This window comes from Bos grunniens, chromosome 1, assembly GCF_055505025.1.
Source record: "Bos grunniens cultivar Pamir isolate PY7600 chromosome 1, Bosgru_T2T1.0, whole genome shotgun sequence".
In the NCBI taxonomy this organism is placed as follows: domain Eukaryota; kingdom Metazoa; phylum Chordata; class Mammalia; order Artiodactyla; family Bovidae; genus Bos; species Bos grunniens.
Genome location: NC_141165.1, coordinates 40,259,178 through 40,273,216, shown reverse-complemented (window position 1 = coordinate 40,273,216; position 14,039 = coordinate 40,259,178). Strand labels below are relative to the sequence as shown.

General features: G+C 42.9%; 1 protein-coding gene across 1 annotated transcript in view; it reads left to right on the top strand.

Moving 5' to 3' along the window:
* Positions 1–14,039, top strand: part of MINDY4B (MINDY family member 4B) — a 42,540-nt gene that overhangs the window by 15,162 nt on the left and 13,339 nt on the right. The window contains exons 6-10 of the mRNA XM_086317243.1: positions 1,711–1,876; positions 2,932–2,997; positions 9,717–9,787; positions 11,572–11,644; positions 12,232–12,393. Of these exons, the coding sequence (XP_086173369.1) occupies positions 1,711–1,876; positions 2,932–2,997; positions 9,717–9,787; positions 11,572–11,644; positions 12,232–12,393 (538 nt within the window). The remainder of the gene's footprint in view (positions 1–1,710; positions 1,877–2,931; positions 2,998–9,716; positions 9,788–11,571; positions 11,645–12,231; positions 12,394–14,039) is intronic.

Sequence of the window (14,039 nt, the reverse complement as noted above, 5' to 3'; positions counted from 1 at the left end):
AAAAGGCACCTACTTATCCTCAAGCAGGATAAGTTATCACCCAAAACAGGAACTGAATACTCATCTATCCTAAGAACATGAATTGCCAGGTTCCTTAGAAGCAGAGCCAAAGACGGGAATTCTTTATGCAGGTTATTTATTAAGTGAATGAATGTCCTCAGAAGAAACCCATAAGAGAGCAGAGTAAAACAGGCTCAGGAAGGAAGAGAAGTGGAGGAAGCAGGTGGTTGCCAGTGATGGTTAGGCTCCGCCTGAGCCATGGGAGCTCTCGGCAGTGGGGCACTGCTCCACCTTCAGATAAGGGGTGAGGCCTTTTCACCTCTCACTCCTGCTTAGGCATCTACTATGTACCCTCCTATGGGAAGGTGGCACAACTCCTAGTCACTTTCAGGGAAGATGGCTCCAGGTCTTCAGAAAGTTTAGAACTACAAGCCGCTAGCCAAAGTACCCAAAGCAATGGCAGGATGTATCCACCAACTGAGTAAGAGATCCCAAGAAGTCTAGATGAAACACATACATTTGCTATACAAATAGAAAGCATTTAGCACAGTACTTGGTATTAAGTCAATGGTAATGAATAACAGCTACAATCCACTATCTCCATGAAGCCTTCTTGAATGTTCCCAGGCACAAGTTCTTTCTCCTTCCTCTGTAATTTCCCAGCACTTTGTTTTATTCTCATTCTACCTTGCACTGGGGTTTTGGAGTATGAGGCTCTTGTTACTCATTTCTGTATCATCATAGAGCTAGGTGGATTTTATAAACCATGGCTGAGTTCATTCGCTAACCTCTATCATGTGTTTCTTCATTAGGACCACAGCTGTCAATGTTAAATATTTAGAAAATGAGCATAGCACAGGTCTCTGATGTAAAGACTGGCTCTCATTTCCAGGGAAGTCGGTCCCGCTGGGATTACTTGACAGGGCTAATGCTTCAGGATAATCTAATGGTTAAGTCAGGAGCCACACTGCCTGCATTCAAGTCACTGCTCTACTGCTGTAAAGGCAGAAGACTAGGGGCAGACTACTCACCCTCCCTGTCTTCCCTTCCTTACCTCTAAAATAGGAGAAATAATAGTGTCCACCTCACAGCTTGTTGAAAGGATTAAATGAGGTGATATGTGTTAGGTGCTTAGGACAATGCTGGACCCAGTGAGTGCCAGATGAGAGTAAGTTACAAGTCACTAAGGGCAACCTGAAGGCGGCCTCAAATGACACGTAGGATGTGATCAGGCAGGAAGCACAGACAGGACATGCATATTAAAGGCAGCGCATGAGAAAAACCATGGAGGTGGAACGCAGAAACAACATCCAGGGGACCAGTCCATCTGGGGCAGAGGGTTTGTAAAATGAAGTCTGGGAGATAAACCTGGGAGGACTGTTCGGGGTTGCACTTTGGAAGGGCCTGTGTTATGGGGTTAGAGAGTTTGGATGGAGCCTGACTAGAGTTCAAGAGAGAGGACAGTGTGGGGGTTCAGTGGCGACCGTAATGCACAGGGTGGAGAACCAGGAGGAATAGTATGCTGGGATGAGGATGCCTGTTCCGTGGGAGCAGAGAGGACAAGACCCCACGACGTTCTCGGAGTGCAGGCTGATGAAGGAGCCCAACAGAGCCATCCCGTACTCAGAAGGGCTCCTGAAAGTGGAGGCCCGGGCCTTCGGCTAGGTGATGTTCTTTGCCACGTGTTCCTCCTCTCCTTCTGCGTTAAAGCTTGTGCAGGATAAGCAAGCACGATCAGGACCACACGCTGGCGGCGGCGCTCGCAGGCATCCTGTGGGCCGCAGGAGCAGCTCAGAAGGCCACCATCTGCCTCATTACTGAGGACACTTATGTCGCCCCAACTCCTGGCTACTCTGGGGACGGTTTCTCTGAACGGGTGAGTGCGCTCCTGCCCATCCTGCCCGATAAAGGTGCTGGAGCCTGGGTGAGTACTAGACTCACCATGGCAAGGGAGTTAGAAGCCCACTGCTGCTCTGGGGTGGACCTCTACAATGTAAGCATCTGATGTGACCAAAGAGGCAAGGATCAAGGCCATGAGGAACCCAAGCAGCCAAGACAGAGATGCCTGCTGTGAATTTCTCCTTCCAAAATTTACCATGATCAAGAATATTCCAGGGCCTTCCCTGGTGGTCCAGTGGTTAAGACTTCATCTTCCAATGCAGGAGGTGTGGGTTCAATCCCTACTCCGGGAGCTAAGATGCCCACATGCCTCATGGCCAAAGAACCAAAACATAAATAGTATTACAACAAATTCAATAAAGACTTTAAAAACAGTCCATATCAAAACAAACAAACAAACAAGTATATTCCATACCTAAGAGAAAAGAAGCAGATTCACAGAACACAGAGAACAAAGCAGTGGTTATCAGTGGAAAGGGAAGGACAGGGGGCAACATAGGGTTTGGGAGTTAAGAGGTGAAGACTATTACGTATAAAATAAGCTACAGAGTATATTATACAACACGAGGAAGATAGTCAATATTTTATAATAACTATAAATGAAATATTACCATTAAACACTGGGAATCACTAGATACTACACTTGTAATTTATATAATACCATATATTAACTACAACAAAAACATTTTTAAAAAGAAAATCTCATGCCTGAAATTATCATAAAACTACACTTTCATAACTAATCTTTTAAACTTGGCTAAATTCTACCTATTAGGGAAAAAAATGTGTTTATGGTTTTCCTTCTCAAGATACCATATTGGTTTAAAACAGGAATGCAAACATGAGACCGGTGGCCTCCCAATTTTACCATGTATGTTTTACATGACCTTGGGTAAGATAATATGTCAGTTTTAGCACTGTGATTTTGCAATGAAACAAAGAACTCCCTTGAGGTAATAACAGTGAGTTGACATCTTCTAGATGTGACTTTCATCTTCCTATTCATTTTTATCTTCTATTTCTGACTTATAGCTCCAGCTGTTTGAACTTTCAGACAAAGAAGCCACTGAGAAATTCATCTATGATCATTTACAATGTGTAAGTGTTTAAGTATTGAGGTAATTCCTTTATGTTGAACTGATCTTACAGGAATTTTCTTCCTTTTATAAAGTATATTTCTAATGATGCTTGTTAAGAAAACCAGGTCATTTTGAGGACTAAGAGAGGGCGGAATGAGAGAAAGAGAAGCCTGTCTGTCCCTCCCCACAATCTAGAGAGAGGCTAGATCATACACAGGCCTGCTCACAAATGCCTCTTTCTCCTTGGCTAATCAAACCCAAAGAATAATACTATAGAGGGCATATACAGCAAGATGGCTTTTATGGGAAGAGAAAATTTTACAGCATTCTTGCCTCCTCTGAGGGATAAAACATAAAAATTGTAGTCTAAATTGCCAAAATGACCATTCACATTGGCTCAAAGAAATGACTTTCTGTCTGAAAAAGGTGCCCCCCCACACCTCTTCTAGCAGCCCCTTCTGCACAGTGCTCTCCCCTGCAATGAGTCTTCCTCACCCCCTGGGTAGGCGTGACACAAAGTAGGAGACAGCGATGGTTGAAAACGCAAGGTGCTTTTGTAAGATGCCTCTGCGGAGAAAGAAAGGAAAGTTGGTTTTCCGAAGGATCAGAACCTTACAATGTAGCAGGGTAACTATAAGTCCATGTGTATGTGTGGAAAGGGGAATGTGATTCATGAAACTCAGAGCTCCAGGCCTTTCAAAGGTCACAGCAATGGAAAACTTGAGCATGAGCTGTCAAACACACACTAGCAATAGGTTCTTGGATAAACTAGTTACCCCAGACCTACCTCCTCCATCAGCTCTTGGGTCTATGTGGTAGGCAGAAGAACAGTCTCCTGAAAGATGTCTATACTCTACCACCTGGAACCCATGACTGCTTCATTACATGGTGAAGGGGAATTAAGGTTGCCAATCAGCTAACTTTAAAATAGGGAGATTATCCTGGATTACGTGGGTGGGTCCAGTGTAATTACAAGGGACCTTATATGTGGATGAGGAAGGCAGAAGGGAGGGGAAGAGTGGTGTGATATGAAAAGAGCATCACCCCTATTGCTGCTTTGAAACTGGAGGCCATGAACCAAGGAATGTGGATAGGCTGCTGCAAGATGGAAAGGGCAAGGAAGCGGATTCTCCTCTAGAGCCTCCAGAAGGAATGCAGGGCTGATGACAATTTTTTTTTTTGTTCACTTGGGTATAGTTGTTTTGGGCTTCCCAGGTGATGCAGTAGTAAAGAACCCTCCTGCCAATGCAGGAGATTCGGGTGCTATCCTTGGGTCAGAAGATTCACTGGAGGAGGAAATGGCAACCCACTCCAGTATCTTCCCTGGAAAATCCCACGGACATGCAGCCTGGAGGGCATGTCCATGGGGTCGCAAAGAGTCGGACATGACTGAGCACACACACGCACACACATAGTTGCTTTATAATGTTGTGTTAGTTTCTACTAGAGCTGCTGATATCTTAATTTTAGACCAGTAAGTCCCATTTCAGACTTCTGACCTCCAGAACTATAAGATAATAAAATAAATCTGTACTATTTAAGCTACAAATTTATAGTAATTTGTTCCAATAGCAATATGAAAGCAATCAAAGCTGTGTGATAGATTTTAAATTATCTGACATGAAATGTTAGGCTGCTGCTGCTGCTGCTGCTAAGTCACTTCAGTCGTGTCTGACTCTGTGCGATCCCATATAAGGCAGCCCACCAGGCTCCCCCATCCCTGGGATTCTCCAGGCAAGAACACTGGAGTGGATTGCCATTTCCTTCTCCAATGCAGGAAAGTGAAAAGTGAAAGTGAAGTCACTCAGTCGTGTCCGACTCTTAGCGACCCCATGGACTGCAGCCCACCAGGCTCCTCCATCCATGGGATTTTCCAGGCAAGAATACTGGAGTGGGGTGCAATTGAAGCCTGCTTAGGGACTCTCTGTTGCAGAGAGAGATGTTTAAGGGGGCTACACAGAGAGGAACCATTTAAGAAATTACTTTCCTAGTCAACAGAGGAAAACCCTTCCCTCTCTACCTTCCATCTCCTCAACTCAGCCCTGGGAGAGTCTGATTCAATAAGAAGGACTTTCACATCTGCAACGGTTTCTTAAGTGTAGCCAGAGCTGACAATTGGAAAATCAGAGCTAGAGCTATATATAGGGATTCCCCTCAAAGGCTAAGGGTTAAGCTGGAATAAGTAATAAACAGAAGTGGAATCAGACTGCACAGTGCAGGTAGGTTTGGCACAAGAGCTACCCGTGTCAAGCTGACCATTACCGTAGCTATGCTGGGGAAGGGCCAGCACCATTTCCTGAGTGAGGGGGAATCTTGCTTCATAGATACCCCTCTCAAGGGCACTCCCAGACCAGGGGCTGCCTGTGTGATCAGCCTCCATTCAGACCTTCGCCCAATGTCATTACTATCAAAGAACAACAGTTCTGGAGGTGGGGCGAGGAGTGGGAGATTGGGACTGACACATATACATCACTGATACTATGTACAAAATGGACATACTGCACAGCCCAGGGAACTCTACTCAATGCTCTTTGGTGACCTGGATGGCAAGGAAATCCAAAAGGGAGGGGATATATGTATATATATGGCTGATTCCTTTTGCTGTACACTAGAAACTTAATACAACCTTGTAAAGCAACTATACACCAAATAAAAATTAATTTAAAAAAACATTAAAAAAAAAAAAAAGCATCTCTGTGCCTATCTTGAGGCAGGGATCACAAGCTGAAGAACTGAGGGCTACATGTGGGAGCAGGCCTATTGTTATTATGGGTTGAGTTGCATCATCTGCCCCCCCCCCAAAATGTGTGTGCCCCAGCAGCTGCGAATGTGTTCTTATTCAGCCAGAGGGTCTTTGCAGATGTCATCAAGTTAACATCAGGTCATGCTGGCTGAGGGTGGGCCTCAATCCAATGACTTCTATCTTCATAAGAAAAGAGAAACTTGGTCATAAACCCTGACACATGCAGGGAAAACGCCATGCAATAGTGGAGACTGGAGAGATGTATCTCCCAAACCAAGGACGCCGAGGACTGCCAGCAGCCACAAGAAGCTAGGAAGGTACCAGGAAGGTTCCTTCTCTCGGGCCTTCAGAGAGAGCATGGCCCTCCTCTGACACCTTGATTTCAGACGTCCAGCTTCCGGAACTGTGAAAGAATAAACTTCTGTTGTTTCAAGCCTTTCAAAGAATAAACTTCTGTTGAATTTCTGGCCACTTGTAGGGCAGTTGTAGGAAACTCATACATCTACCACACAGGATGGGCAGTGTCAGTTCACCTGGTGTTGTATTTTTAAAAGTTTGAGTTAGTGAACTTCAAAAAGAATCAGAAAATTCCATATCAAAACCTAAAGGTTTAGCGCCTTCTGGCCAAATCAGAAAATCTGGCTGCACTAGACCTATGTTCCATCTAGCATGCCCTCCATTAGCTGATAAGGGGAGCAGTGACTCCCCTTAAACAAGTCGTGATAGACTGAATGATGTTACCTAACTGGTCAAAAGGAACTGCTGATGAGATTAAGTTCACAGTCTCAGATGGAAGATTATTCTGAATTTTTCTGGTGGGTCTGATTAATCATAATGGTTTTAAAACAGAAAGAGGATGGCAGGAGAGTCAGAAAAAAAGGATGCAATGAGAGAAGCAGAAGGGAAGAAGCTATGCAATGTGGGGTCACGAGCCAAGGAATTAAGACCGTTACCAGAACCTGGAAAACACTAGGAGACGCCATTTCCCATAAAGACTCCAGAAGGAACGTGGACTGACCAGCAGTTAGGATCGAGTCCACAGATACCAAGGCTGGACAGCTAGCCTCTAGAACCCTGAGATGATGGATTCCCATTATTTTAAGCCATCGAGTCTGTGGTCATCTGTTAAGACAGCAACAGGAAACTGACCCAAGGGTGCTGTCCTGTGCCTCAGGCTCCACCTCTCCCCTTTTCTCTCACGTCCTGCAGTACAGCCATTTGGGTTCCCATCTGGCTGTAGTGGCACTGAAATTTGTTCTCCTGCATGAGATTCCAGCCCTTGTTAGCACACAGATAGTGAAGCACAGATTAACTCACAAAAGGGAAAGCATATGCATTTTCACAGAAACCTTCCTGACACTATGCCTTTAAAGAAAAGGCTTTAACCCTGGGCACTTTGAAAGCCAGCCAAGGAGTTTCTTCTCCTCAGCAGGTAGAGTACTGACACAAAGCCAGGATAAGGCCAACCAGTGGGAGGCCCTGAATGTGGGTGGATTATATCCTGGAGCTCACAGGGCACCTTCAGAAAGTTCAGAGCAGAAAAGTAACCTGGCCAAGAAAAGAGACAGGGAGAAGTCCCTTAGAAAGGGGCAGATAGTAATTTTTCTGTGGTTCTATTAATAGCATGTTCTAAGAACCAAGGTGAGCAATGCAAAAAAAATAGAGGGAAACAACAGAATGCTAAAGACTAGAGATCTGTTCAAGAAAATTAGAGATACCAAGGGAATATTTCATGCAAGGATGGGCACAATAAAGGACAGAAATGGTATGGAACTAACAAAAGCAAAAGATATTAAGAAGAGGTGGCAAGAATACACAGAAAAACTATATAAAAACGATCTTAATGACCCAGATAATCACAATGGTGTGACCACTCACTTAGAGTCAGATATCCTTGAGTGCAAAGTCAACTGGGCCTTAGGAAGCAACACTACAAACAAAGCTAGTGGAGATGATTGAATTCCAGCTGAGCTATTTCAAATCCTAAAAGATGATGCTGTGAAAGTGCTGCAACTCAATATGCCAGCAAATTTGGAAAACTTGGCACTGACCAAAGGACTGGGAAGGTCAGTTTTCATTCTAATCTCAAAGAAGGACAATGCCAAAGAATGTTCAAACTGCCACATAATTGCACTCATCTCACACGCTAACAAGGCAATGCTCAACATCCTCCAAGCTAGCCTTCAACAGTATATGAACTGAGAACTTCCAGATGTTCAAGCTGGATTTAGAAAAGGCAGAGGAACCAGAGGTCAAACTGCCAACATCTGTTGGATCATAGAAAAACCATAAGAACTCTAGAAAAACATCTACTTCTGCTTCATTGACTATGCTAAAGCCTTTGTCTGTGTGGATTGCAACAAGCTATGGAAAATTCTTAGGGAGATGGGAATACCAGGCCACCTTACCTGCCTCCTGAGAAATCTGTATGCAGGTCAAGAAGCAGCAGTTAGAACTGGACATGAAACAGTGGACTAGTTCAAAATTGAGAAAGAAATATGTCAAGGCTGTATACTGTCACCCTGCTAATTTAACTTATATACAGAGCACATCATGAGAAATGCCAGGCTGGATGAAGCACAAGCTGGAATCAAGATTATCGGGAGAAATATCAACAACCTCAGATATGCAGATGACACTACCCTTATGGCAGAAAGCAATGAAGAGCTAAAGAGACTCTGGATGAAGGTGAAAGAGGAGAGTGAAAAAGCTGGCTTTAAACTCAACATTCAAAAAACAAATATCATGGCATCCAGTCCCATCACTTCAGGGCAAATAAATAGGGAAACAATGGAAACAGTGAGAGATTTTATTTTCTTGGGCTCCAAAATCACTGCAGATGGTGACTGCAGCCATGAAATCAAAAGACACTTGATCCTTGGAAGAAAAGCTATGATCAACCTAGATAGCACATTAAAAGCAGAGACATTACTTGGTCAACAAAGGCCCATCTAGTCAAGGCTATGGTTTTTCCAGTAGTCATGTATGGATGTGAGAGGTGGACTATAAAGAAGGCTGAGCACTGAAGAATTGATGCTTTTGAACTGTGGTGTTAGAGAAGACTCTTGAGAGTCCCTTGGACTGCAAGGAGATTCAACCAGTCAATCCTAAAGGAAATCAGTCCTGAATATTCATTGGAAGGACTGATGCTGAAGCTGAAACTCCAATCCTTTGGCCACCTGATGCAAAGAGCTGACTCATTTGAAAAGACCCTGATGCTGGGAAAGATTGAAGGCAGGAGAAGGGGATGACAGAGGATGAGATGATTGGATAGCATCACTGACTCATTGGACATGAGTTTGAGCAAACTCTGGGAAATAGTGAAGGATAAGGAATCCTGGCGTGCTGCAGTCCATGGGGTCGCAAAGAGTAGGACATGATTGAGTGACTAAACAATGACAAAAAAACAAAACAAAACTAAGGTAGGCACTGTACATTATTTCCTTCAACTTTTGCAATAATCCTAGGGAAAAGGTATTTTTATCTGCAATTACAGATGAGACTGAAACTCAAAGTGAGTTGGAGTTAGTATAATAGAATTGGTTTTGAATTCAGGTTTCTGTAACTCCAATTTCTAGAAAACTCTGCTCCCCCTGAGTTTAACAGGGTAATGAGGAGGAAAGCAGTGACTGAGGGAGGCTAGATAAAGGCCATCCAGAGCAACTCTGAAGGGCTGGGCTAGGATGGATGCTGGAAAAACGGAGAGGGAAAATACACGAAGTCTTAGCCATGAGTCAAAGAGAGTCACGTGATATAAGTGGAAGAAAGAAAGACAGATTGAAAACCAAGAAAATGATGGTGCCACGGGCAGGCCTGAAGCAAGGCAAGAGGATGCATCTGAGAGGAGATGACCTAGGGAAGCAGAGACAGCTTCCACTGTCCTTTCGTCAGCTAGAAAAAATCCCTCAGGCTGTAAATCCTTGAATTCAGGCCCACAGGTACACAGAGATGCACAGCATTTAGACAAATGTGTTTTTCCTTTGTTTTCCAAATAGTTCAAAGGAGAAGGATGCCATGGCGTCATCTTATTTCTTTACAGCCTGATCTTCTCCAGAACATTTGAAAGGTAAATGCTACAAATATTTGCACAGGTATTTCCTGTAGCTCTGGGGTCATATGAACTACCTTCTCCTGTGTTGGAAAGTATTTTCATGCCTTATTGGAAACATGAGAGCTATTTTTTTTTCTAATAGACACTCTTCTGTTGATGCATCCTTTTCTATAGTCGGTTTGGCCATATTCATGGGAGAGTGGATATCATCAGAAAAGTGCAAATCTACTTTTCTAGCACTGTGGGAGGTTCCTTCTTGTGGTTATAAATATTGGCAGATATCACTCAGGCTTATTTGTACAACTTTCATAAATGAAAACAATTCATGATTTCTATATACAATAAAATATATACCCACAAATATTTATTTTGTCCCCATGAAATGCAAAGCACTGTTCTTGGGACTGTGGGATATACAAATAAAACAGGATATGGCCCTGATTGCCTCTCAGGTTCTAGTTTGGCAAAATCCAGGTAAACACATACAGAGACTGGGGAAGTCCCAGATGGTACTTGGTATGTCAGATGATGTGCAAAGACAATGACTCTTAAGGGATGCCAGAGGAGAAAGGGTGCCCAACAGATAGGGTAGTCAAGGAAGGCTTCATGGAAGAAGGAGACCTTCTTCTGGACCTTGAAAAAAGGATAAGCTTTTGCAAGTCAGAGAGAGAGAGAAACACAGGGCTTCCAGAAAGGAAAAATTTCAAACCTTGAAGCAGTGTTCCTGAAACTTATGCATTTGCATATCATACTTTTATGATGTATTATTATTTGCTTAACAATTTCCTTAAATCAACACACATTTGGGATTTCCCTGGCAGTCCAGTGGTTAAGACTGTGATTCCACTCCAGGGGGCAAGTGTTCTATCTGTGATGAGAGAACTAAGATCCCACATGCTCCATGGTGCAGACAAAAAAAGAAAAGAAGAAAAATTCAAAATCAATACACATTTAAATATCCTCTTCTTAAATTTAATACCCTTCAAATATTAATATGTTAATATATATGATCTAAATCATTTATTTGCTGTGCTAAAGAAAAAATGTATTAAACATATAAATGTGGAACTTTTAAAATGCTCATATCTATATCAACTAACATCAAGCCATACTTTAGAAAACACTGCCCTGAATTATATCTGATGCTTCACCCATGTCTTTAGGTTTGATTCACAGAAGCGCCTGACCTTCCAACCCTGTGACTAGGTTCATCCAAGAACACATACAGCTCACATACTCAGCAGCTCCCTCTGGGTTACAGCTGAAGCCACTTTCCACCTTGATATTACATTGCCCTGGGTAGAACCCTGATCCCTGGTCCCCGATAAAACAGTGGAAACTACAACCAAGAAACGGGCTTAATGCCAAGCTGGCGTTTTCCCCTTAAACAGGCTGTTCAGCTCTGCCTTGGGCCAGAACTCTCTGGAGTGGTCACAAGTCACCACCTTAAGCCAAGCATCCCTGAGACTCAGAGCAAACAGTTTCTCTGCTGAGTCCAGCATCCTCACAGAGCCCATACCGAAGGATTGTCACATGTGAGGTCTGTCACTTCTTCTTTCTCCCTCATCGCTTCTCACTGGCTTCCCCCAATGGCATCAGAATTTCCCCAATCATCTCTACAGCCCCAGTCCTAGAAGCTTTCCAGGGGACAGACGGAAACACTCCAGGCACATGGGAAGGACAGTGACCAGACGAGCTCACGTTGGTGCTGCTCCGTGTTGCGGGTGAAGGCAGGAAAGGCTGTGGGTCCCTGGAGCAGTCATGGTCTCTGAGTGCTGATGGTTCCTCCCATTCCGCAGGCTTCAGGAGGAGCTGGACGTCTCCACCACTCACCTACTACAACCAAATGCTGGAGGTTTCCTGTGCAGGCAGGTGGGTTGTAAGACTACCTTTTTATTAATTTTTTTTTAAGACTACCTTTTTATTGTAGAATATGAATGAGGCTTTTATTTTTTCAATTAAGTATATTCTCTCCTTAAGTGAAGGGTGATCAAATTATCTTTGAAATACTAAGATGCCTCCCCGCCCTTTTCACTTTTCCACTTTCCATTACTGTCCTTTCTAGCTTACCTCTGAGAGTCTGCCATCCCTGAGAGTCTAGAAATGTTAGAAAATATCTTGACAAGACCCCCCTCCCCACCAGGAATCCCTCATAACTGAAAGGAAAGCACTATAAAAATATCTTAGTTTCATGCATCTTAAATCACAATTATAGAAACCAAAGTTTAAGAAAATATTAAGGGTCTGTGGGGAGTTATGGGGCATGGCTCAAGAAAAAAATTAATAAACTCCTATTTTAACTCTACCAAATATTTATAACATATGTTTTTCCAGAATTATATACCATGGGATTTCATTCTTTTCACTAAAAATGGTAATCTTTGCGATTATGAAAATAAAAAAATTAAGTCCTTGTGTCAAGGTTATCTTTACACATATTTGTAAAATATGTCATCTAGGCAGTTTTGAACCTGATTTTAACTGGAAGAGCAAGTCCACACACCTTTAACGGCTGTCAGAAAGGAAAGTCTCAAGAAATATTACATGGGGTCCTGACCCGCAGTGACATCGGCTATTTGCAGTGGGGGAAGGGCACTTCAGACGATGACAGACTTTCACAGGTAAGTGTGATCCAGTTTCAACCACACCACCAGTGGCACTATTTGGACATTTTGTTAAGTCTCTAGATTGCATGTGTCCGTACTCAGTTGTGTCCAGTTCTTTGAAACCCCGTGGGCTGTAACCCGTCAAGCTCCTCTGTCCATGGGATTCTCCAGGCAGGAATACTGGAGTGGGTTGCCATTTTCTCCTCCAGGGGATCTTCCCAACCCAAGGATCAAACCCACGTCTCCTGCACTAGCAGTTGGATTCTTTACCACTAGCTCCGTCTGGGAAGTCCTAATTCAAACCTGAGCTTACTTTTTCCTTTACTACTTTACTGCATGCCTCTCACATGCACATACAGACACACACAGAGATTTTTCAGGGTCTAAATGGAAATACACAAGTCTTGCTTTATATTTTGCCTTATCAATTTTTATGTATATAGAGTATAGGTGATACAAGTAATATGCAAATCGTTTTTTAAAACAATACTTGAAGTATACAAATAAAGTCCCCTAGCATCTCCACTCATCAGAAGTCGATACTGTCAGCTGACAATGAGTATCTTCCCAACCCTTTATTTATGCAAATATGAATGCATATATTATATCTATTACTCAGAGCTTTAAAAATCACTGAAAATAAAAGGGAATCTCACTTATGAAATGCCTCTCAAAACACTTTCCAGCTCTGAGGATTTATAACCTCTGACAACCAGAATGTAGACTGTGCTGTTGAAAAGCACAACCAGAGAACTGAGTAAGATGTGATTCTGCAAAAACAACCGGTAAAGAGAGTGAGGAAGCAAGTACACCCACCCAAACCACAAATCAAAGATGCTTCTGTGATATTTTCCCAAAAAGTTCATCCTAAAACCTAGGGATGGCAAGGAGGTTCTGTGAGAAGCAATGCTTCTCTGGAGCAATCCTGAAACTAACTGGGATGGAATTCAATATGGTGGTGACAAACCCTCCCAGGTTCACGGTCTATCAGCGCCAAATAGCCCCACTGCTCAGAGCCTGTCCTGTCCTTCACTCTGCTGGTTCAGGCTCAAAGTCTCTTTCACATGTACAGGACTTTACACTTTATAAGGTCTTTTTATATCTATTGCTTCATCTGGCTTTCCTCTACTGTTGGGTCCAGCTACAACGTGTTATTCATGAAATCAGCACATCACAACACACACAAATCATATCTGATGTTGGGAACGTGGCATCTGACTATCACAGAATGACTGCATCTTTTTTGTACAAGTGTGTCTTCAAAGTTTGCTAAGTATTCCTTGAGTTTGAAATCTAGTCCATCATAGAAAAATGACAACAGAAACTAACATAACAGTGTAAATCAACTACACTTCAGTTTGAAAAAAAGAAAAAATGAGAAGTGACAGATAAACTAAAACAAATCAACCCAATCCGTCACCCACGGTCAGTTCTCTCAGAAATGCTTCCTTCTCCTTCTCATATAAATATGTCCTATTCTACTTCTTCTGAACCCTGTCTTTCTCATGTAATACAAATGTCCTTATATGTCAATGAATATGTGTCCTTTGTCATATTTAATGGATGCAAACATTTCCACTATATGAAACTGAAAAACTGTACTTTGAATATGTCCTAAACAGAGAATGGCTCTGTTACTACTATAAAATTCCTAATTGCTT